Source organism: Lepisosteus platostomus, chromosome 3 (genome assembly GCF_059453375.1).
Source record: "Lepisosteus platostomus isolate fLepPlt1 chromosome 3, fLepPlt1.hap1, whole genome shotgun sequence".
NCBI lineage: Eukaryota > Metazoa > Chordata > Actinopteri > Semionotiformes > Lepisosteidae > Lepisosteus > Lepisosteus platostomus.
In genome coordinates, this window is record NC_142613.1 from 64718132 (window position 1) to 64742891 (window position 24760).

The 24760-nt window shown below is 39.2% G+C and overlaps 1 protein-coding gene across 4 annotated transcripts; it reads right to left on the reverse strand.

Moving 5' to 3' along the window:
• Positions 1-80: 80 nt before the first annotated feature.
• On the reverse strand, positions 81-24124 carry LOC148675278 (uncharacterized). Of its 4 annotated transcripts, XR_015935485.1 has the most exons (7): positions 23925-24124; positions 14422-14533; positions 13652-13828; positions 13019-13171; positions 11392-11505; positions 7683-7762; positions 81-417 (listed from the first exon to the last, which is right to left on the reverse strand). XR_015935485.1 is itself a non-coding variant. In XM_088626442.1 (6 exons), the coding sequence occupies exons 2-6, from the start codon at positions 14505-14507 to the stop codon at positions 7753-7755; spliced, it is 540 nt and encodes a 179-aa protein (XP_088482568.1). In that variant the 5' UTR covers positions 14508-14533; positions 23925-24124; the 3' UTR covers positions 4454-7752. The 4 variants fall into 4 exon arrangements, 3 of the variants coding, with proteins under 3 accessions (XP_088482568.1, XP_088482566.1, XP_088482567.1); XM_088626442.1 differs by lacking the exon at positions 81-417 and having other exon boundaries at positions 4454-7762; XM_088626440.1 differs by lacking the exons at positions 81-417; positions 7683-7762 and adding an exon at positions 9287-10916.
• Positions 24125-24760: the final 636 nt, after the last annotated feature.

A 24760-nucleotide genomic window follows, 5' to 3' on the forward strand; every position in this document is an offset into this window, starting at 1 on the left:
CAATATATGCAACTGGGTGCCATTTTCTTTTAATCCTATTCAAATTCAGGTGCACTGGTATTAAGTAGAAACAACACTGATTCTTCATGGTTAGCATTCCAGGGATTTATTGTTTCATATATTTTACCACAGTATTTATCATTTTAAAAACTGATACTTACAATGATTGCCTAAACAGATAATGCAAACTGTCAATTATACTCTTCATTCTGATCTTGATAGAAAAATCAATCCCATTTTATACTTTTAGCATTAAATACTCATTCAAAAAGCACATATTAAATATTTTGAATGCACATCAGTGTACAAATAAACTTGAAAACACCCCATACTCCATGTGGAAGTTTTAAAAAAAACAAGCAGGAATACTTACAGTTCTGTGTCTGTTGCAGAATATATGAATATGCACAAGCAGATCTGCAACGTTAAGATGTGGAGGAACAAGTCTATTAGTGAAGACTTTTTTGACAGAGCTGAAACATGGAATTCAATTAACTTTAAATGTATAAAAAATAAATGCTGGTATCATAGGAGGTCCATTCAGAGGTTAGCTTTGTCTTTTCTAAACGTGCTTGGCAAATAATGTTGCATAATCCTTCACAACAAAAACATAAGGTGTCCAACAACTAATTAAAATACTACTTTGGATCTGACTTTTCACTAATGTCATGAAGGGATGAGCTTTTAAGGAAGCTTATATTGTCCAATACACAAAGTGACTGAAATATATCTCAGTTAAATTCCTGATTTGACAAATGGGTGAGTAATGTCTGCCTACATAAGAACATCCCTCCATTCATTTTCTACCTGTTTCCAGTTCTAAACACTGTTCAATTCAATGCAGGAGAGCCAGAGCCTATCCTGGCAACCAACAGATGCAGGGCAGGGTACACCCTGGACACAATGCCAGTCCATCATGGGGCAGACTCAGACATACACTCACCAGGGTCAATATTCCCAGAAGCCAATTAAGATACCAGTATGTTTTTGGACTGTGGGAGGAAACTGGAGTACCCAGAGGGAACCCAAGCTAACACAGGAAGAACATACATACCATGCAGATAGCACCCCAGGTCCAGATTTGAACGCTGGGCCCCAGCACTGTAGGGCGGGAGTGCTAACCACTACACCACCGTATCACGCTTTTCAGCTTTTTCTCGAATTGATCAATGGCCTCCAGCATGGTTAAGAAAGTCCTGCTACACAGTTCTATACGTGAAACAGTTGCCTGAGAGTGCCAAAAATTCAGCCAGCCCATTTCCATAATCAGCTCAAGAAACAAAGCAAATGGTAATTAAAGGCACAAGTATTGTGCCTCCGTCTAAAAGAACGCACCACTAGATAAGGATATATATATAAGGATTAACGAACAATGAAGCAAGGACAGGAAAATAATAATAATAATAATTGCTTACACTTATATAGCGCTTTTTCTGGACACTCCACTCAAAGCGCTTTACAGGTAATGGGGACTCCCCTCCACCACCACCAATGTGCAGCATCCACCTGGATGATGCGACAGCAGCCATAGTGCGCCAGAACGCTCACCACACATCAGCTATCAGTGGGGAGGAGAGCAGAGTAATGAAGCCAATTCACAGAGGGGGATTGTTAGGAGGCCATGATTGATAACAGCCGATGGGGAAATTTGGCCAGGATGCCGGGGTTACACCCCTACTCTTTTCGAGAAACACCCTGGGATTTTTAATGACCACAGAGAGTCAGGACCTCGGTTTTACGTCTCATCCGAAGGACGGCGCCTGTTTACAGTATAGTGTCCCCGTCACTACACTGGGGCATTAGGACCCACATGAGCTGCAGGGTGAGCGCCCCCTGCTGGCCCCACTAACGCCTCTTCCAGCAGCAACCTTAGTTTTTCCCAGGAGGTCTCCCATCCAGGTACTGACCAGGCTCACACCTGCTTAGCTTCAGTGGGTTGCCAGTTGTGAGTTGCAGGGTGATATGGCTGCTGGCTCTAAATCATAATATGGCTCTAAATCATAACGATTTAGAAAAAAGTCCATCCAACCACTTTACAGTACATCTTTGGACTGCGGGGGGAAACAAGAGCACCCAAAGGAAACCCAACACGGGGAGAACATACAAACTCCACACAGACAGCACCTCGGGCCCAGAATTAAAACCAGGGCCTCAACGCTGTGAGGCAGAGACGCTTACCACTTTGCCACTAGCCTTATATTTTAACGTGATTTACTAATATTTTTAATCTGATTTAAAAACATTTGAAAAAAACATACAATTGTGATTAAATACCTCACACTTTTTGTTTTTAGGCCATTGTCACTTGTTTTTTAAGGCATTAAGGATGGTTCTAAACATATGTAGAGCAAGTCAAGTCAATATAATTTATAAAAATAATAAAAGAAAAGGTGATTATGTTAAACTAAGATTAATAAATTATTTTGTAGTCCATCTTTGATATCTAATATATTTGATATGGGATTCATATTTAGCAATTCTCTATAGTTAATCATTTTTTCAATTTTCCATATAAAAATACTAATTTTAGCTTTCAGAGGTCTCAAACTTTGGATTCCTAAACACTTCCAAGGAAGTGGCAGATTTATGAGTTTCAATTTGAACAATTACAGTCTTAATCGCTCACCACACATCAGCTACACAACCAGCAGCCATATCACCCTGCAACTCACAACTGGAAACCCACTGAAGCTAAGCAGGTGTGAGCCTGGTCAGTACCTGGATGGGAGACCTGGGAAAAACTAAGGTTGCTGCTGGAAGAGGTGTTAGTGGGGCCAGCGGGGGGCGCTCACCCTGCGGTCCATGTGGGTCCTAATGCCCCAGTATAGTGACGGGGACACTATACTGTAAACAGGCGCCGTCCTTCGGATGAGACGTAAAACCGAGGTCCTGACTCTCTGTGGTCATTAAAAATCCCAGGGCGCTTCTCGAAAAGAGTAGGGGTGTAACCCCGGTGTCCTGGCCAAATTTCCAATTGGCCCTTACTAATCATGGCCTCCTAATAATCCCCCTCTATGAATTGGCTACATTACTCTGCTCTCCTCCCCACTGATAGCTGATGTGTGGTGAGCGTTCTGGCGCACTATGGCTGCCGTCGCATCATCCAGGTGGATGCTGCACATTGGTGGTGGTGGAGGGGAGTCCCCATTACCTGTAAAGCGCTTTGAGTGGAGTGTCCAGAAAAGCGCTATATAAGTGTAAGCAATTATTATTATTATTATTAATCATCTTTTAAAAACAATGTCCTCATTGGTGTTTGCAGCTATTTCTAAATGCAAATTATCCTGTAAGCAGGATAACAATGAGGGTCTTTCAGAATCATCTCAAAACCATAACTATTAGTTGAAACAGTAGTCCAGAAAACAGCAGTGTCAATGGATGTAAACACATAATGTGATTGCAATAATTTTAGATAAAACCAACAGAACAAAATCATTAAATCAGAAGAATTAAAGAACAGTGTCAGTATATGACTGAATTCTCACAGCTATTTGCATTGTGTGTTATAGTATGCAATGACATTGCAATATGAATAATATTAAAAAATATAGTGATTCAAGACTATATTTACAGAAGTATTACATCATATAACTCAGGATTAGAATCCACCTTTACCATATATGTACTTTACCTAATTTACCGGGTAATTAAGGGGTGACTGAAGGAGGAATAAACTTGAAGCTCTGAGCTCTAAGGGGGCATACATATCTCCTGGACACTGTCTCATACCTGTGTTTGAGTGTTGGGCTGTGATAGAAGGAGTGAGATGGGACAATAATTCAAGCCTTAGGCTGAATTTCTTTACAGATATTCACATTACTAATACTTGAATTAAATTAATGTGTGCAGCAAACCTCAGATCATTTTTTCACTACTGGAATTCCACTATTCCATTCTTTTATCAATGGGCAAGGGCAAGATTGAGTGCAATGTGAAATCCATCATTAATCTAATACGCAACTTAAATACTTACAATAAAGTTTGTGCAACATTTATTCCAACTCTGCAGAGCTTCTTTTATAAACCTTCCAGACTGAAACAGTTCAAACAAATGTACTTAAATACCTGAAAACCATAAGAATACTTTAAATGGGACCACGATCCAAAGATGGCAGTAGGTCTTTTTGAGAGACACTGGAGCAAAAAAGATGCTGAAGTATACAGTGCCTTGGAAAAATATGCATTCCCTACAAATGCCTACATTTTTATTAATATTTTATTTAAAACCTGAATGCTCAAACCAAACACTTCCATGGGTAAGGAGTGTTACAGCAAATGTCAGTAAAATCTAAAGATATATTGATTGTATGAGTAGATGTAGACCAATAAACTCAATATTTGGTCGAAACACTTTTGGCATTAATTGCAGTTGCAATGTAACATGCTCAATGTAACTTTGGCCCTGTGTTTTGGGTCATTATCCTGCAGAAAGTCTTTAGCAGACTGAAACCGGTTTTCCTCTTGTTATCACATTCATGCTGAAAGATGAATTTTTATACTAATTTTAAATCTGAATCAACTTTTCCCTAGGATTTGCCAGTACTTTGTTCCATTTATATCCCTCATCAAACTTGACAAGCAGAACAATAAGATAATGCTGCCACCACAGTGCTTGGGATGGTGCTAAATATATCCACCAAAAAAATCCAGTTTTGTCTTGGCTGACCACAAAACCTTTTGCCACATGGTTGCACTATCACTAAAATGGCTTGGTATAACTACCATGTGGGATGATGTTTTTTCCACTCATATAGGCTGGAATACAGGCCAGGTTTATGGAGTGTGACTGACTAGGTTATGCAACCTGTGGACATTTGCTCCCATCTACAGTATGCCATTGAGCTCAAAGTCACTGCTGGACACAAGTCTGCATCCATACCCAATTTACTACTTGCCCGTTTGCACATATCCTGCTTCTTAATGATTGACTTCACAGTGTTCAAAAGGGATATTGGGTGTTTTTATTTGTATACCCTCCTCCTGGTTTGTGCCTTTCTTGTGAAGATCTGATTTGTAATCTTCACAGTTGAATTTGTCCTGGAAAATTACTACCTCACTGAGAGATCTGACAGACAAGGGCATATGTGATCATGTGAACTACTTTTGTTAAACACAGACTGAACCAACTCTTTCTTTCCTTTTGTTTTTTTCTGAGGAGATGTGGAGTAAAGTGTGTATGTAACATACATACTTTTCTACTGCCAAGTGTCATAACTGCAAACTTTAAATCAAGAAACTGTGAAAACTGTGCAAGGGACAGAATACTTTCTGCAATGCACTGTATAGTGCATATAATAATGCAATCAGTCTAAGCCCCTAAAAAATAATGGGATCAGTGCAAATTCCAAAACTGAGTGAGTTGTGTTTATCCTAAAAAGCATTTAGGGCAATTGTGGATATTGGCTTTAACAACAAAATGATACCCGGTATATTTTGGGAGTTACAAATCGGGCAGAAATACTGAATCTTAATGATCCATTTGATTCTATTTTCTGTTAAAATTTAGAAATAGCATTGTTTTATTTTCAAGTTACAATAATTTGGAATCAGTAGTGCTCAGACCGGCACAAGACTGCAACGTGCCTCTTCCAGGATGTGCGCTGTCAGGCCATCTTCTTTTTTCACAATGCGAGCCATTGGAGCCAACAGTAAGTATGGCAGTTTTGTTATCACTGGCAACTCACAGCCAACTTTTATCTGAAGTCAGTCCATTGAACTGCTACAAACCATTGACTTAACAACAAATGTTTAAAACTTGTGATTTTGTTTTATAATATCACTTACCATGCATTCAAATTTGATTGTTATTTAGCACTATAAAGAGAGACATATACTGTACAGTATGAGGCATACAGTGTATGTGAGTTTAAGGAGTAGACCAGGAGTAGCAGAGAAATTACTGTCTCAAATTACTTTATGAGTGCAGCATTGCAGTGACTACAGATTTAGGAGCAGCTGCTGTATAGTTTTCTGTCCCAGAAGGTTCATTAACACTGGAGCTAGAGTTCAACATATCTTTATGGTGGTGACAAAAAATCTCTTTACACAGAACTGCTTGTTCTTTGCTCTTTACCTTACAAAAATATTTCGATTTTTATATTATGACTGAGAAGGGATTCTTCAGGACAAGTAAAATAAACTGCACCATAACAAAGGAAAAATCACAAATAGTCACAGAAAAGGAGTCTCTCACACAAAAGTAAAGAATACTGTACTAGTAGACTTTCGATTTAAAATTTAAAAAGTGAGTCAAGTGATGCTTGCCAGAAAAATCCTATTTCTGTGTGCATCACATTGAAACAAACATAATTAAGGCTTTGTTACGTTTGCAAAATAAATAGATTCATCAAATTTGGGTGGATAAGACAGAGGAGGAAATGGACTAGTGTTGTTAAAGAAAATGAGCTGTGAGTGTGAGCTACAGCCATTCCATCAACATTATGAATACTCGAAGCCAAATCCTTTAAAATCCCAGCTGAAAACGTTTTTTTTTTGTGTAATTGAATGGAATAGGAGTGTATTTAGTCAATGAGCTTTGCTTTTTTTTTCATTTTGTGAAGAAATGTGAGATACCTTAGCCGGAGGGTCTCAAATTGTATTTTATAATACAGCACTATTTTGACATACTGTAGGCCTGCATGCTAAATCATTTTTTTTCCAGCTAATAAATGGTATTAAATCATGACTTTAAAGCATTCATGTCTATTGTGATAAATAGCATGATAATTGAAGACTGATCATCACAATGCACTTGTGCAGCAGATTGTAAATTAAAAACCTCAATGATTTCATAATTTAGTTTATCATTTTGTAATTTGCTGTGAATATGAAATCAAACTGCTGTAACTGAAAACTCTGGATGTTGAAATCCGAATAACAGTCTAATTGTATTGCCGACATTAATACATCAAACATGCATTTAAAATGCATGTTTAAAATATACTGTAAGTTTAAAAGAAAAACAGACAGAAAATGAAAGGGACTTTGAAGTTTGGACTTGGTTTTCTTCACTAAATAGTACACTAATATTTAAAGCAGTATTTTAGTCCATCACAGTATTTCATCTGAGAAGATGAATGGGACAGAATTTAAATATTCTTAAATGATAATGACCCCAATCACGCTTTCAAGAAATCTTGAACCGTGTGCTATGGTTTGAGGGGTGAACTTCAGTGAAGTTCATCTTCACGTTCATAGCTTCATGTAAGATTAATGGACAAAATGTCTGATCTAAGACAGAAAATTAATACTTCAATTTCAAAGTTCATATGCGTCAAGTTCTGAGCAATATTATACAAGTGTGAAGAATCATTTAATGGCTAATATGAGAATTTGCTCAAGAAGATTTAGCTGCATTTTCCATTAAATACAGTAAATCATTTTGACAAACCAGAATTTGACGTCTTAATTAACCTTTCTGTAGTACATAATGTGTATCGAAAATTGCAGTTATGTCATTAACATACTGTACATGCTTTTATAACGCAAATTTCAATTTTCAGATTCTCCAGAAAAACACAACGGAACTGTCTAAAGAGCGCTGGCTGCAGACTTGAACTAAGAGCAGTGCATCAGTTCTGGCACTTAAATCCCTCTTTTTCTGCTTGTGAAGACCCTGAAGAGAAGCCTGTCAGTCCCGTAGAGCTCTGCTGTTAGAAAGCCAGACACAAAAGGAGTCTCACCTCTGCTGGGTGCTGGCTGTGTGCTCCTGGAGGGTCTGCATGCCTTCTCCCGCAGGCTTCAAAAGGGTGACTATGTTACCCTTCAGGAGACAACAACAGCATCAATCTTTTACCGTTAAGCCATCCGGAGGATTTCAACTTTAAACGTGGCAGAAGCAAAAAAATATATATACATATGCAGAAAAAATCAAAACTGTAAAAGGTGCAACACCTGTATAGAAAATTGCTTAGAAACCTTTATTTAGAAACAAAAAGCATCTATAAAAGGGGGGGCAGTGAAATGCTTACCACTTAAAAATAAATCTTGCAATACTTGCAAAAAGTAATTCAAATCTGGTCTTTTTTCTTCACTGGATGTCCATGGAGACTTTTTCAAAGCTCTTTTTAAATTCCATATAATTAGATCCCAATACATTAAATTAAATTTCATGTTGGTTTTCATACAAAACAATGACTAGGCTTTATATTATGTTTTCAAGTCTGAGCAAAGTAATCAAGAGTGTGAAGCTGGATTCAGATTCTAGCATCGACTGTCACACTCCTTGAAGCAGATTTGAAATCAAGGTAAATGCATGTAGCATAAAACAGGTCAAGCTTATGCAAAGACGTGAACACAGATCAATTTAGTAATATTGTTTTTTTCCATTTTTGACTTTCAGTTTTTCAAAATCCATCTGCTTTAGCTACAAAATTAAAAAGAGACTGACTACACTGTTTAGTTCTCTCACTGAAACATGAAAAATAATAATTAATGAACTAAGTGTTTTATCAATACATTACTGTGGACAGCACTGTAGTAGACCACTTGGTACAAGTCTATATATAAAAACCAGCAAAAAGCAGAATTTCTAGTTCAATAGTGTTTAATGGTATATTTTCCTGAATTCACTGAAACATGTTGTATATAAGACAAAGTTAACTAAAGTTATACAGATATCAGGCCTTTCCGTAATAAAGTTGAGATGCATTTTTTTAGTCCTCAAATTGTTCAGAATCTAACATTTTGATGTTTCTAGTAAACCTTCTTCACGGTTTATTTTGCTTGTTGGAAGGTAACACTGGAGATGTCTAGTGACTTCACACTGTGACTTTATCAAAGATACTGTAAAGAGGGACAGCTCCATATCTGCTCAGCAGACCACCCAGTACAAATGACCATTTCTATGCAGTCAAAAATGCATATAGATTTGTTTACCTGTACATTTTAGTCTGAGGTATTGCACCTTTACATGCATTTTCATGCATTGCTATTGATTGTTGCATAATGAAAATAAATTATATGCAATACAAATTTTACAAAAAAAACATTTGAGTCCTACCACCACTTACTATAAATATATCTGAGCAATCAAAGGTTTCTTTCAAGACAGACATGCTTTGAATCAATGAAATGTTTGTATTTGTTTCTTTAACAAATTAGAAATCAGGAAGCCAGAGAGAACGTAGGATTTATCCCACCTGTCTGTCATACTTGTAAAAAATGAACGATTCTTCATTAAAATGTAGACAATGTCATCCAATGGTGCCCTAGTCTAAGATAAGCAATTGCAAACTGACTCAGCCCTCAGCACAAGGAAAAAGCATGTTTTTGCAGATTCAGAATATAACTTACAAGCTGTGAAGATCTTTTAATACAGTTTTCCATATAAGCTCTTGGTCCTCCAACTTAAACATTCATTTAACAATCAGTGCAATATTACATTCTGATTTCCACAGATTTAACACTGTTTCTGTCGCAATTAATTTAAAAATAAAGAAGTGCAGTTTACATATTAATTGCACTTTTAGGAAAAACAGGTCTGTTTGTACAACAAAATTATTTTACCAGTACTGTGACCATTGTAACTCTGGAGTGATTATACAGTGCACATATTGTGACATGTGATATTCCACATTTTTTTCCATATTAATTACATTTAACTTTGAAGCTGACATGTTAACCAAGTCCAGCTGTAGATAAAGGAAAAACATTTACAGATTTAAGTTAAAAATAATAAAAAGGAACAGTTCACATTTTATTTTTAGTTTATTTTTTCCTTCATGACTTAGCCAAAGTTTTTAACTTTGTTTTCAAAAAGTACATTCACAAATCCACATGACTTACATATTTAAAAGTATAACACTTCAAACCTAAACACAGTTAAATACTAATTTAATCCTAAACTAAAGCAATTACTTTTAGTAAATTGCTTATAAATATATATAGTTACGTTATTTCAAAAAGTATATCCATTTATATCCATTCGTAAAAGATCATTCCACAACAGCTTGTAGTACACAAACATAAATGATTCTAAACAACACTTTAAAACTTCATATAGCTGCACATTAGGGATCTTATAACTCTGAAGGTTTCTTGATAAACATGTTGGCTTGTTGATCTTTCAATTAATAGGATCTTATGCTTGTACAAGTCCTTACAGCATATACTGTATTTTGAAGTTGACATATTTAAAAAATATATATATTTAACAAAAGTTGGAAAGGTCCAAGGAGTCACAGGACTAAATATAAAACTAATCAACACTGGTGCATGAGGGCTGCTGTAAAGATATTGAAATTCTGCCATCTCTCAGTCTGTGTTTGTTTAATTGATTTGTATCTCAATCTCTTGCTTTGTGGGCAAAAAGTGTCTGTCGTTTCAGAGAGTGCCACAGCACCGGGCAGTTGGATTCACAAGTATGTAAGCTTTCATTTCATTTTTATATTGTCGGCACCCCCCTCCCCTTTCCAAAAAATTCAAAAAGGGGAACAGCATTCCAATACTTCAGTTTTAAAGCGCTTAAAAATCTTCACTCTTCTTCGAAACGGCATGCTGTACACGTTTTGAATTTTTTAGCTCAGGAATACGATCAAGTCTTCTTCTAAAGCGGGCGTGTTTGGGGTTAAAATCGTTTACATGTCCGTAGTGGAGTGCTGTGGCCTTGTGAATACTGTGGCCTTGTGAATTTTTTATCTTCCAAAGAGGGGGGAGGAGGGGGGGGGGGTGTCTTAGAATCCCAATTTTGTCATCTTGGGCCTGTGCGAGAGGGGAGACGGAGGGTGGGGGTTTTTAGTTCGTAGCCCACGTGGGGTGGGATAGTGAGTGCGGACAGCGCCCCCCCCCTTATTTTAAAAGCGCTTGGTATTAAACATAAGCAGCTTTAAAAGCGTCTGCCACCTGGGGGCCCAGGCCACCGCTGGCCCCTGCCAGGTGGCGGAGGAGGCGGCGGAGCGGCAGGTCCGTTGGGAAAGCTGTGTAAAAGGATAAAATCACACATTGGATTCTCTTCTGCTCAGCCACTCGCATACTCTACCCTGCAGCTCGAAAGGAGCTCTGCCCAGGGTTTCCGCTGGGCTCTGCTCCTCACATCCCCTGTTCTCCGACGATTATAAGCATCATATATGTCATAGGATTAACAAAATTACTCATGCATCTTTTACGGCTTCCAATAACTAAAAAGAAACAGCAATTGTAAAAATCTTTAAAAGGCTTCCTCTTTCTTTTTTTCTCCCCTCAGGGAACGTTAGCCATCTGTTTGTTTGGGTTTCTTTTTCTATATTATTTTTACAAGTTAGCCTTACTGGTTTTTGAATTTCTAACGTTGAATTAATTTTAAAACAGATTTTTTTTAAAAAATAATAATAAAGGAAAGAGAAAAGAGCCTCGCAGAGGGAAGCTCGGGACTGAAAGGAGGCGGACTGAAGGGATGGCCGATAGTGGTCTTACCCTCGAGGGTGGAAGGGCCCCTGGGGGCCGGGAGGCAGCCCTCTCCCGCGGGGCAGGGGAGGCCGGCCCCTGAAGCCCGGGTGTCCTGGCCGAGGAGGCGGGGGCAGTCCAGGTCTGCAGACAAGGAAGGAGGAGGAGAAACATCGTTAATCTCTGCCAGCCTTGTCTCCATGGTAACAGCCAGATTTCACTGTGGAGTGTGGACTACAGCCTATCTGAAGTATCAGGACTGCTACTCCACAGTTTATATCTGATGATGTGGATTCTGGTACAGTCGGTAGATAGATAAGAGATAAGACTTTATTAATCCCGAAATTGATGATGCTAGTGCATGCTAGTCAGGTTCGCAGATTGTACCACAGTAGGATGAACAACGTAGAGAGCACAGAAGAACGATTATGAACGATTATGAAGAGCAGAAAAAAATCCATCTATTCCATTTCTAACCACTTCATCTAATACAGGGTCACAGGGCAGCCAGCGCCCACCCTAGCAAACAACTGGCGCAAGGCAGGGTACACCCTGGAAGGGACGCCAGTCCATCGCAGGGCACACACACACACCAAGGCCAATTTTCCCAGATTAATTTTCCCAATTAATGTATCAGTACGTCTTTGGACAGTTTTGGGAGGAGATCAGAGCACCCAGCAAATATCCACGAAAACATGGGGAAAACATACAGATTCCACACAGATAGAATTCCACACAGAATTTCACACAGGTCTAGAATTAGGCCCCAGTGTTGTGAGACAACAATGTCAACCACAGTAAAAATCAATACTGGGAAAACACCTGTCAGATTAAACTGGAGTGTGCAGGAACTGCAGATCCTAAGTGCAGTGTGATAACATGAAAAAATACTATTAAAACATGCAAAATATTGAGCCTCAAGATGCTACCTGTGCAAAGATGATTAAATCAAGGGATGTTATGTTGAAATTATACAATGCACAAGTAAGACCTCAATAAGAATAGGAACAAGTAATAGGTTTATTCCATGTTGAAAAGAGAAGAAAGAAAACACAACATTTTGGCTGTGGAGCCTTCTTCGGATGTGAAGAAGAAGAGAGGCTCCACAGCCGAAATGTTGTGTTTTCTTTCTTCTCTTTTAGCATGCAATAAACCCATTACTTGTTCGTTTGTAGCCTACGCATGCTGATGCAGCTACCCACCTGAACTACCTCAATAAGAATATATTGTTTAGTTTTGGTCCACAAAATTACCAAACAGCCTAGATGGGCCAAATGGCCTCCTTTGCTTGTGACATTTTTTTTTGCTCGATGCAGACTTGTTGGGATCCTGGTACATTCAGTATCATATACCCAGTTCCATCCAAACTAATACCACCAGCAGCAGGTTTGTTCTGTGTGAGACCCTTTGAAAGTGAGAGAGCCACTAAATTGGTTTACAAATGTCCAGTTCCAAGCTCTAGAAGCCCAAGTGGGGGATCTGAGGAAATGGTACACTCTTGAACAATGACGACATATAAATCTTTGCATCCTGGCTTTAAACCATGGATCAACACTTTAAGTTCTGCTCAGTGTGCAGCTCAAAACGACACCACCTTATAACCCCAACGAGTGAATCCTGCAGGTCTGATCAAGGATCGGATCACGCTCTCCCTCACCTGGGCATGGGAGGGTAAGGTCCTCTCATGTGAAGCGGTGGAGGGGGAGGAGGAGGAGGAGGAGGGGGGGGCGGGGCCATTCCCATGGGACCTCCCCTGCCCCCTCTTCGGCCACACGGGTCAGGATATGGCCTCATTCTCCCCATGCCTCGCCTGTAAGAGCACAGATACTGTATGATCAAAGTGAAGAGAGCCAAAGAAATAAACTGACAGTTCTTCTTCAGTCACCCGTCCAACTGAACCCAGACAAAAAGTCATATATGTGTGTTTTCATTCATATAGCTGTTTGTAATGCTGATTTTTATCAATGGAGGTACTGAATCTATCTGGGTTATACGCAGCCCAACCCAGTGTTCAGTTAATAGCAAGCTAGGGAACTGTATCAACAAAGATCATGCAAATTATTCAACTACAATAATAACACAATTTAATTTCTGAGTGCCTTTCAAGTATCTCAAAGTGAGGTCAAGCTGCTGAAAACAGGGATTACTACCACATGTTTTCCTAGTACTTAAAAGTCCACAGGTTAGCATAATGATTATCATGAACAGTCTGGAGGAGTGATCAAACAGAGACTTATTCCCTGTGAAGGTCAGTTTCTATGGACGCAAACTTGACGTGATAATGTACTACCTTCCAGGTCCAAATCCATTTGTGGCCCCATCTCTGCCTCTGGCCCTGCCTCTCCCTGGAGGGCCCTGCCCTTTCATCATCATGCCCCTACCACCTCTGCTGCCTCGCCCCATCCGGCCTCCTCGACCACGCCCCTTAGATCCTCGGCCCCTGTGGAGAAAAAGCATCACCCCACATCTGCGACGATAACCGGCAGGGCTGACCCACATCAACCCGGTAGGTCTTAAACGTCACCCTCAAATCATCAATATTATAAAAGGCAGGAAAGCACCTGGATTCATACATGGGAGTTTGGATCAGTTATGTAGGTTAATTGGTTCAGTTAAGTCAAGTCAAGGCACTTGCATTTCTATTGATCTTTATTCATTTTTTAACAATAAACCTACTTTAAGGGATTAAAACTAATTGTTCCAAGTGTTTACAAACTGATTTAAGGGTGATCCATTGAATTCTGGCTCTCAAGAGCCTGGGTTGGCCACCCCTGATATTAAATAACAGTGTCTGTGAAGTCACTGAAAACTCTAAAAGCAAGACTCCTCTTTATGAAGACACTACACACTGGAAGGTGCAGAAGCTGATCTTTTTTTTTACCATTTCTATTTTCCAAATGGAATGTGTGGCTCTTTCCCACAAGGCAATGAATCCTAATGGTACAATGTGAAAAAAAAAACAATGTAAAGCAACACACTTTCACAACAGCATTAGAGCTGAGTGAGTTGGACATGCAGAAATTCTCATCAGAATAAATAATGATGATCTATTTTACAGACCTGGACTTGCTGTCTGAAGCTGTCAGCTCTGTACTGGCTGGCTGGGTTTCCATCAGTTCCACTGACTGCTCTGTGTCTCGTTCCATTGAATGAGGTGGGATTCAGTTGGATCCTATCAATAAAGCCAAGGAACACAGAGGATCAATCCTAATAAATTCTAATTCTAATGAGTCAAGAATATTATTTTCCAAACTGGGACTGACCACCATTCGTATGGAGGTTGACAATAGATGAGATGTCAAACATGGTGCAGTTTCATCATGGTGTTGTTGTGCTAGTGACTCAGACTGAGGGATGATAATTCGCAATTTATAATGCCAAGACCTTGAAGCATGTTGCAAGATGATCAAGGAAATTTCAAAACAGAAATCAGTGCTAGATTTGCTATCACAGCCTTCTAATTTGAATCCACTGTAAAGGTTCTGACTGAGTCTGAAGCCCTTTTATACATTTTGTACTTACTATTTACTATAAGTAAAGAATAAAATATAACCACGTACACTGAACACCCCATCACGTACATGTGTTTAATTCAAGAGTAATTGGAAAATTAGCCATGTTGCATTTTAAAAACCGAGTATGCTAGAGATCATCAGAGAGTGAGCAGCGAACAGGCCTGAACAGCAGCAGGGGATACAGACACATGAGAGCACTCAGCTGCCAGTCTGCTTTATGTAGGGCATGTTTTCCTCCGTCTACTCCAGAATTAAAACGAATCATCTGGTGGTGACTGGCGTGGGGTGCTGGGATACTCCTTAGTATGTGGACTGCTCCATGACAGCAAAATGCACTTTTCCTAGCTGGATGTTCCATGGATTGCACATCCTATGTTATTCTGATTAATTTGGAGGCAAACTCTTTAAGCTCAGCTGTAACAGTGGCGTTCTCACAGTTGTCACGCTACACTAACTTAAAGCATGGATCTGTGTCTGCTTTGTCTAATTCACTTTTCTTGTAGATGCTTTGCATTCAGGCTGTTGATGAGCTTGCCTTTGTACTTGCAAAAAGCTACAATGAAGATTTCTGAAAAGGTCTCCAACACATGGGATGATGTAGATTGCTGTAACAATATGAGATCTTTGCATATGATCTACGGTATCTTCGAAAGGGCTTGGATATCAACTGTTGAATTACTAAGCACTTCCTTTCAAAGATGGACAGCATGGTGTCTGGTAAGTTTTCTAGCTTTGTTTCATCAGCTTTGATAACTGAACAAATCATTTTCAGCCTAGAGTTCCACCTTGTGACTGCATTAGGTTGCAAGTGATTGTTCTCCTTCAAGTCGTCTGGTGTGAAAAAGGGCTTTTGGCAGTGGATGACGATGCTGGAAGCTTTCACAATTGGTTTGTTCATACAGTCTGCTGACTTAAGGCTGTTTTTAATAGTGAGCTGCAAAACACCTGTCAGGAAAGTTACCTTCATCGAGATCCTGACTTCCCTCTTCTTCATCATCAAAATCGTCTTCCTGTGCAGACGAAATCTCTTCAAAGAAAGAGAAGACAGCCATCGTGTTGCTTGCATTGTCTGTAACTACTGTGTAGACTTGTAGTGGTCTCAGATTTCCTCACAAGTGTTTCCAATCTGCTCTCCAGTGTGGTGACTCTTGAATAGCTTATTTGAGCATGGCACTATGAACATAAGATAAGAATGGTTACACGTGCAAGGACGCTATCCAGCTCCTTGAGTCTTGTTTGGTAGTGTTAGCTAATTGATCCAAGTATCTCCTCCAGCTGTTCATGTTTATGAAGACTCCAGAATAGACAGGCCTGTTTCTCCTTGGCAGGAATTCATTTGACAACTGGACCAAAGATCAAGTTTCAGACTGACAGATATCTCTTGCGGCCTTGCGGGTTGGCACTGAATAACTTGGATCCATGCCGTTGCATGAGAATGTAAACGATATACTTTTCAAAACACTGATAGGAAGCATGTTTTTTGTTAGCATGAAGGTTTGCTTTCTGAGGCCAATGAGGGAGTGCGGCACTACAATTCTTGTGCCTCACAACACCAGGCATCAGTGTAGGTGATGTTTGGATATAGTAGGGTGCACAGTTACTCAAAATTGAAGCAATTGATAACATGCAAGCCACTGGAAATAGAAACTATAATTAACTGTCAATAGGATGTTCTCCATTGTTATACAATTGTTATGCAATGTTGAAATGATGGAAACAGACATATTCAAAATCTATCCCAAACTTTAGCCCAGTAAAAGTATTAAAGTGTCAACATATTTTAAACTTTTTAGATACTTGACTTAATCTCTAATGCAATTTGAAGAACTTATTTTTGAAAAGGAAATCTGGCTTTTGCAACATACTTATTTCTAACAAGTACAGTATATTAATTTACAACAAGTTTTAAAATTGCCCAGTTTATGCTCTAGTGCTAAACAGTGCACACTAATCCTTGATCTCACAGGTACCAGAATTCTTCTTCACCTAGGGTAAGATACCTGGGGTGCATTATTCTAGTGTTGCCCGATTGGGAAATACTTTCCAGATGTGCTGGGCTATGGGTTAGTACACAACAAGGAACATACCAGCAATCCATTCTTTGTCCAGTAAATTGTCACTGCTGAGATTGTGCCACTCCCCTCATGTATTGAAAAGGATGTAAAAAAAATCTTAAATATTTTATTTCTTGTCATTGATTGTAACTTGGAAGACATGAGATAAAATGTTTAGGCATCAGATCCCCATGATTATATCACAAGAAAAATATTTAAAACTGAAACTCCTTAATTGGGACTGGAGACCTCTGAGGTAAAAGTTTCTGTCAAAATATTGTTGACCTACTGTATCAATCAGCTGTTGTTTTTCTTAGTTGTTGTTCATCATATTTGTTTGTAGGCAGCTCATCAGTGTTCTTTTATTCTTTTATCATGTGACAGTGCCGTGCTCCCACATTTATAACCCCCCTGCTACTGCACAGGGGTGCGTATTCAGTTTGGAAGTCTTTGAGGAGACAGTGTCAGGGATATGCTGACAATTACACTGCAGCTAATACGGCCAATAACCGTATCAAAGCTTAAAAAACATGGTAACAAGAGTAAAAACAATAACAGTAGTGTTGCTTGCATCATTAGCAGTAACTTTACAGTACACAAACCCTTCATGGCTCCAACAGTTCTAAATATTAAGATGTACTGTAGTATTTGACCTAGGTATTTAAATAAACCTGGAGGTATTTGAAAAAAAATATTTTCAAATATATTTGTTTTTTTTCTAAAAACCATTTTAATACTTCAAATATAAAACATGTTTTTTTCTTGGGATACACATTCATCTTGTAATCTATGGATATCAGATCTTTGCCAATTATTACCTTATTTGTGCCTGACTAAGATAAAAGTTTAGCTTTCACTACAGTGCTAACTTTAGACTCGTGTACACTAGGACATCTCTTAATTAATCTGATCTGTCATGAACATTAAGATTATGCAGTAAACACACAAACCAGATTATGAGCTTACTTGTATTGAGAGTTTATTTTACTTTGTCAGTTGGAGAACGTCATGGACAGATTCATCACAAATTACAATGTGCCAATCAAAAGTAGTTCTCTCAAACCCAATTTAAATGGAGAACACGTATCAAATTTTCATTATGTAATTTACAGTTATGTGAAAAAGAAAGTACACCCCCTTACGATTCTATGGTTTTACATAATAAAGAGATATCTGACCTTCATCTAGTCCCCACATCTAGGCATGTGATAGATAACACACACAAATTTTACTTTGTCATTATTCATTAAACCCAAAAAAAAGTCATTCAGCATTCAGCAGTGTGGAACCCTCTTTAGCAGCAATAACTTGAAGTGGACGTTTCCTGTAAGAGATTATCAGTCTCTCACATCGTCTGGGAGGAACCATTCATCATAGCGGGTCATTTCAACGGTGCGAACTTGAAAAAAAAAATGCCTAATCTACATCAACACATCGACTGCCCGACGCGCGGAACAAACACGTTGGACAATGTTTACACTCCTTTCCGGGATGGTTACAAAGCCCTCCCCCGACCTCCTTTCGGCAAATCTGATCACGCCTCCGTTCTGCTACTTCTCGTTTACAAGCAGAAGCTTAAACAGGAGAGGCCAGCGTTAAGAACCATTCAACGTTGGTCGGATGAATCAGATTTTATACTAAATCACTGTTTTGCTACCACTGACTGGCAGATCTTCCGCGAAGCTGCCGAAAATAATATTGTAACGCAACGGGGCTCAGGCGGGCGCCCTTGCCGCATCTGGTCGGCCCCATCCCGACTGGAGGCTCGAACCCGGGACTTCCGCGTCTCTCTGCAGCGACCTAGCCCCGTGAGCTAAAGAGAGATCTCTCTACAGCCCAGTAGCTGTGGTCCTGCTATCACAGGGAAGGGCGGTGACGTCACCCGCTCTGGTACGCCGGCTCTTACACACAGTGCTTGTCAGCCGTAAGCGTTACACTCTCCCCCGCTTAAATCGCCGTCCCCGGCGAAGGGCTATCCCATCCCGCTTCTGACACCAATGTAACGCAACGGGGGCTCAGGCGGGCGCCCTTGCCGCATCTGGTCGGCCCCATCCCGACTGGAGGCTCGAACCCGGGACTCCCGCGTCTCTCTGCAGCGACCTAGCCCCGTGAGCTAAAGAGAGATCTCAGCTGCCTGAAGTAAGACTAAGGAGATGATTGTGGAATATAGGAAACATCAGGGTGGAGATCACACACCTATTCACATCAATGGGACTGCAGTGGAGAGGGTCAGCAGCTTTAAATTCCTGGGAGTTAACATCTCAGAGGATTTAACCTGGACCCACCACACCAAGCATCCAGGAGATCTACTCAGCTAGATGTCTGAAGAAGGCCAGGTCCATTCTCAAGGACCCCAGTCATCCCAGTCACAAACTGTTTTCCCTCCTACCATCCGGTAAACGGTACCAAAGCATTCGTTCCAGGTCCAACAGACTACAGAACAGCTTCTACCTCCAGGCAATAAGACTGCTAAATAGCCAACCTGTAGCTCCTTAGCAAATCACCTGTAATGGCTACATGGACACACAATTCTCACTATATTCAGCATAACTGCACTACATGTATATATTGCACACACCATGGACACATAACAGCTCTACTCACATTGAGTTTTATTCAATTTAAAAAATGTAACCTCACTTTTGTGATTTTTTGTGTTTTTGTGAATTTTTTTGATTTTTGTGATTCTTGTGATTCTTGTAATTTTTGTGAGCTCGCAGAAAAAGACATTTCATTGCCAGCAACTACTGCTGCACGCCGTATTGTTGTGCATTTGATAAATAAACTTTGATTGATTGATTGATTGATTGGTTGAGGAATTCTGGCCCACTCCTCATTACAAAACTGCTTCAGCTCGGTGATGTTTGAGGGCATTCTTTTATACACAGCTTTCTTTAGGTCCCACCACAGTATCTCAATGGGGTTGAGCTCTGGACTTTGACTGAGCCCTTCCTAGATCCTAATTCTTTTCTTTTCCAGACATTCAGTTGTAGATTAACTGGTGTGTTTTGGATCATTGTCCTATTGCATGATCCACATTCGGCTAAGCTTTAGCTGTTGGACAGATGGTTTCACATATTCCTCTAGAATGTGCTGGTATAGAGAGGAATTCATGGTGATTCTAAAGCAGCTGCACTTGAAAACCTGACCCAAATCATCACCCCTCCACCACCATGCCGATGATTGGTATCGGGTTCTTGTGGTGATACTCATTGTTTGGTTTTTGCCACAAGTGTCATTTTGCATTGTGGTCAAACAACTCCACTTTGGTCTCATTTGTCTGGATGACATTGCCTTACAGCAATGCTCCTTTGGAGTGAAGGGTTTTCTCCTGGCCACTGTTCCACGAACACTGTACTTGTTCAGACTTTTCCTAAGAGTTGAATCTAATTCTAATGTTTACTATATTGACAGAGGCCTGTAGCTCCCTGGATGTAGCTCTGGGGTTTTTTGTGATCTCTAGGAGCATCATACAGTTTGATCTTGGGGTGAATTTGCTGGGACCCCCACTCCGGGTAAATTGGAAACTGTCTTGAACTTTCTCCATTGTAAATGATCTTTTTTTGTATTGAGGATTGATGGACTTCATACTGTCTGGAAAAGGCTTTATAACTGATCCCAGCCTGAAGAGCAACAACGATTCTTTCTCTGAGACTGTCACAGATCTCTTTTAACCTAGACATGATGTGTTTACCCTAGCCAGAATGCTCCAGACAACCTGACAAAATTTCTGATTTTATATACAGATGTAAACATTTCCTGATGATCACTTAATCATGTACATTTGGTTACCCAATTGTAATTACCTTCTAGACTGGCATGGAAGCAGTCAGGGTGCACTTGCTTTTCTACACAAGGCCTCTGACTGTTGGCTGATTTTGTTGTTTAATAGATAATGACAAAGTAAAATGTATGTATTTTATCTGTCACATGAGGTTAGATTTATGTACTGTTAGGACCTGGTGAAGGCCAGATATGCCTTAATATGTAAAACCATACAATCTTAAGAGGATGTACTTTCTTTTTCACATCACTGTAAATATTTGTATCCACTGTAGATATTGCAATGAATTGCATTTTCAAAGACTATATCATTATAAACCAGGCATTATGCTTGAGGGTGAAGCATTCAAAGGTGAGAAACACAAATGTCATTCTGTCAGCTTAAATTGCACTCCCTCCTTTTTAATAAAACTCATAAAAAGGTCACATTACACTCTCCCTAGGGCAGTAAAGACAGTACTTTGTTTTAGGAAATGAAGATCATATTATATTAACATCATGGTAATTAGCACAGTGTTGTTTCATATTAAAACAAATAGTACAAATGAAATGGGATCTAGTCAACAGTTTACAATCAATAACTTCATTAGAACTGTAAATTGTTAAATATACCCTGGTCGCAAAGCAGATCAAGATTTTTATGTTATGTGTTGTCAAGTGTATTCTTTTCACAAACTCTATACCCATTCTTGAATTTCAGACTTTGGATCATACTTGGATAAAGCTGACGTAAGTTGAATTAGTTGCTCATGTAAGGAAACAACCCAAGGACTATTCCTGATGAACAAGTTACAAGATTCACCCTGGAAGAGAAACCAGTCTATGTCAGAACACAAACACACCCAGGGAAAATGCAGAAATATGAATTAGCGTGACTCACACAGACATATTCTGGTCATGCCCAAAAATATAACAATACTGGAAATCTATACATACAACAATATAGTAAATGTGAACATACCATGTGACTTTTCTGTTTTGTATTTGGGCAATTTTGACTCTGATCATATTGAAGTAAAGGATAGATACATCTTGGGGATTATTTTAGCAGCTAAAAGTACTCTTCTTTCTCTTTATAGTAAAAAAGCAATCACAAGAAAATGGCTTAGAAAAGAATCTCCAACACGTGAACAATGGGTTTATGTTGTGAGTGAACTCTTTAGAATGGAAAAGATATTTTTTTTTCTCTCAGGTTACAGGCAGAGAGGTTTAAGAAATACTGGGAAACATGGATTCATTTTGTCTCCCCAATGAGACCCAATTTCAGTTTATGAGAGAATATACAGTAATATTTCTGTGTGGACTACTTTGTTATTTGTTGTGTTTCTCATTAAACAATTGTATTGTCTTGTATAACCCCCCCACATATCTGCTGGCATAATGTAAATAGTTTATTTTATATGTATGAACATATAACAAAAATGAAAGATGAAGGCAAACGTTTATATTGCTGTTTTGGATGTGTTCTGTTTGTAATTTTTTTCATCGCTAAATAGTTTAAAAAAAAGAAATATGAATTAGTATGTCTTTGGGAGATAAGAGGTATGTAAATCACAACCCAACAAGCCTCCACAGAATGTGCCTCATTCTGGATTCGAACTCGAGAGCTACGACACAGAAGCCTGAACCTCCACGCCACTGGCGCACCTGCTGCGCAATAACAAGAAAGCCAAACACTTACGGACAACGTGTCGTATCTGCATACAGTCAGGACTTCACTACGCTGAGACTCAGAAACATCAAACGCTTCACGCATAACTAGATCTTAACTAGTTCACACTATCCTCTTTCAAAGCATACAAATAAAGTCAAAGATCTCTCTGCCCACAGAAGAGAATCTATTACAACACCCAACTATTAGTATACACTTTTTAGGACACTCTTCTAGTACAGTTTTTCATACGTCTGTGGCATTTTGAAACTGCAATAAGGATGTATGAACTCAACCTCCTAGTTTCTTATTTCCTTGGTTGAGAAAGTCAAAATGACCGCAAATCACTGTTCTTATAAACCAGTAGAGAGAAAACGGCTTCATCAAGTATCGCTCAATTACGAAATGAATACCACATGGGGTTTTTCTCCAGGGACAATTATATAATTAGGATCTCTCTTCAAATGCTGATCCTAAATGCGCTGCAGATTTTCAAATCTGATTTGAAGAGATCAGAGCAAAATATATGAGTTCAAGTTTTACTCTTCTTTCTCTTTATTATTAACTCAATAATTCAAAAAATCGACCATGGACAGCATATACTGTCATCGGGATACCGGTTCGATCTAATTTCATTCGCTGTCATATAAGAAAGTCATCTGGGTTCCTCCATCATGTATATCTGTTACATCTTGTAACAGGTGTTCGGTTCCTGGTCCGTTGAACATTTTTAAAAAAACTGAAATCGGACAGAAACAAGAACGAAATACCAGGTTAAATTAAAGCCGGTATTTTGAAGGTGAGATCAGGAAGGCTTAGTAACACTAAAGCGCAAATGGACTCTTAACGGACAGTTTAAGCGGGTCGTCATTTTTGTAAAGGTTCTCTAGGAATGGAAACAGCAAAGAAAATTGTTTTTCGTATTGTAGTATAAAAGACAATCAGAATTCCCTATGAAAACAATAGTTTTGATTAAACATTTTGCCTTAGCCTACACTACTAAAAAGTGACAGGCTATCCAGATTTAAATAGCATGCTGAAAAACTGTTCGGCACTGTTCGGTCTTGTAGAGATTTTGCATGCAAGACCGCACCAGCATGCAATATGCAATTCTACATGTTCAAATATCTAAGAAACATTTTATTTAAAAGATGAAAAGACGTCTTCATGTAAAACCAAAGCCTACAATTTTTTTTCAGAAACAGTGAGAATGCATTCGGTACAGCTTCCTTTTTGTTTAATCACATCGTTCACAATCTACGTAATTGGTCTCTTAAAAAAACTATTTTTTAACTGTATAGGTAAAATATTAAAGGAATTGAACGTAAAAAGACAAGCTTACATGAAGTCACGCCCATATATCAAAAAGTAACAAAGTGCCTAGCAACCTTACAGGGGGTTGAATTTGTTCCACGCAACATTTACCAGATTCATTCTCATATCCTTTGCTTTTTTCCTGTAACTGGTTTTAAAATACATTTTCACCATGAAATTCTCCATAAATCTATTCCGTGAAAGGTGTCTGTAATCATTTGTTGCTATGATAAATAACCAACTTACCTCACTGGAAAATGAATTACAAAGGAATGTCGACGAAAAACCAGACGAGTTAAAACACAAATGAGCTTGTGGTACAATAAAATATATTCCACCCTCCTGTCTTGGCTTGCTTTGAAATGGCGGCTTGTTTGTAAAAATCCGACACATCTAGGGCTCAGATTCCTTTGTCAAGGATACATTGTAGCTATGAACAAGGCCCGCCTCCTGGGGGCATAGACGCTTCCTGGTTGGCTAATGTACACTCTCACTATGCCCGTTTCTCGCTGTCATTGGTGGAATGGAAAGCCCGTCTTCTCCGGCCCGTGTTCGGAATGCGAGCACGCAGAAGCGGTTCGGTGTTGATGCTGAGTCCAAGCAGCGGGAAAGTTTAGAAAACGTCACAAAAAAACTAAGTACCAAAATCGCCTCTAGTAGTCAAAGATGCATCATGTTAAGATACACCAACGCTACGGGTTTCAAGAAATCAATTTGTGGACCACAATGGCCTCAGTTTGTACGCTCATTAAACATAGTGGTGCATTGCAAGGTGGAAGATGTCAGTCTGCGTCTTTGCTGGGGGTTGACGTGAGTCGTGTCTTGCCAGTTCAGTAACAGGTGAAAACAACCCGGCTAACGAGCAAAGCACTTTTTGTCAACAAAACAATGTGTATACCAACTGTACAGAGGTGCAGACGTGAAGCGTACACGAGGCCTAGACCATAAACAAAATGTTGTGACATATTCTGGCCTATTATAACCCTTGAGGTGCATCGAGTACAGTTCAATGACCTACATCCATATTTAACGCAGTATTGAACACATTATACGATGTGCTAAAAATAACTATGGGTGCATGT

Bases quoted from the DNA above. Each gene is read 5' to 3' on its own strand.
- LOC148675278 (XM_088626440.1), bottom strand. From the start codon at position 14,507: ATGGAACGAGACACAGAGCAGTCAGTGGAACTGATGGAAACCCAGCCA. The intron at 13,829-14,421 runs GTCTGTAAAATA...TTATCGTCGCAG, and splicing joins GCTTCAGACAGCAAGTCCAG to ATGTGGGGTGATGCTTTTTC. The intron at 11,506-13,018 runs GTGAGGGAGAGC...CCTTGTCTGCAG, and splicing joins CCTTACCCTCCCATGCCCAG to ACCTGGACTGCCCCCGCCTC.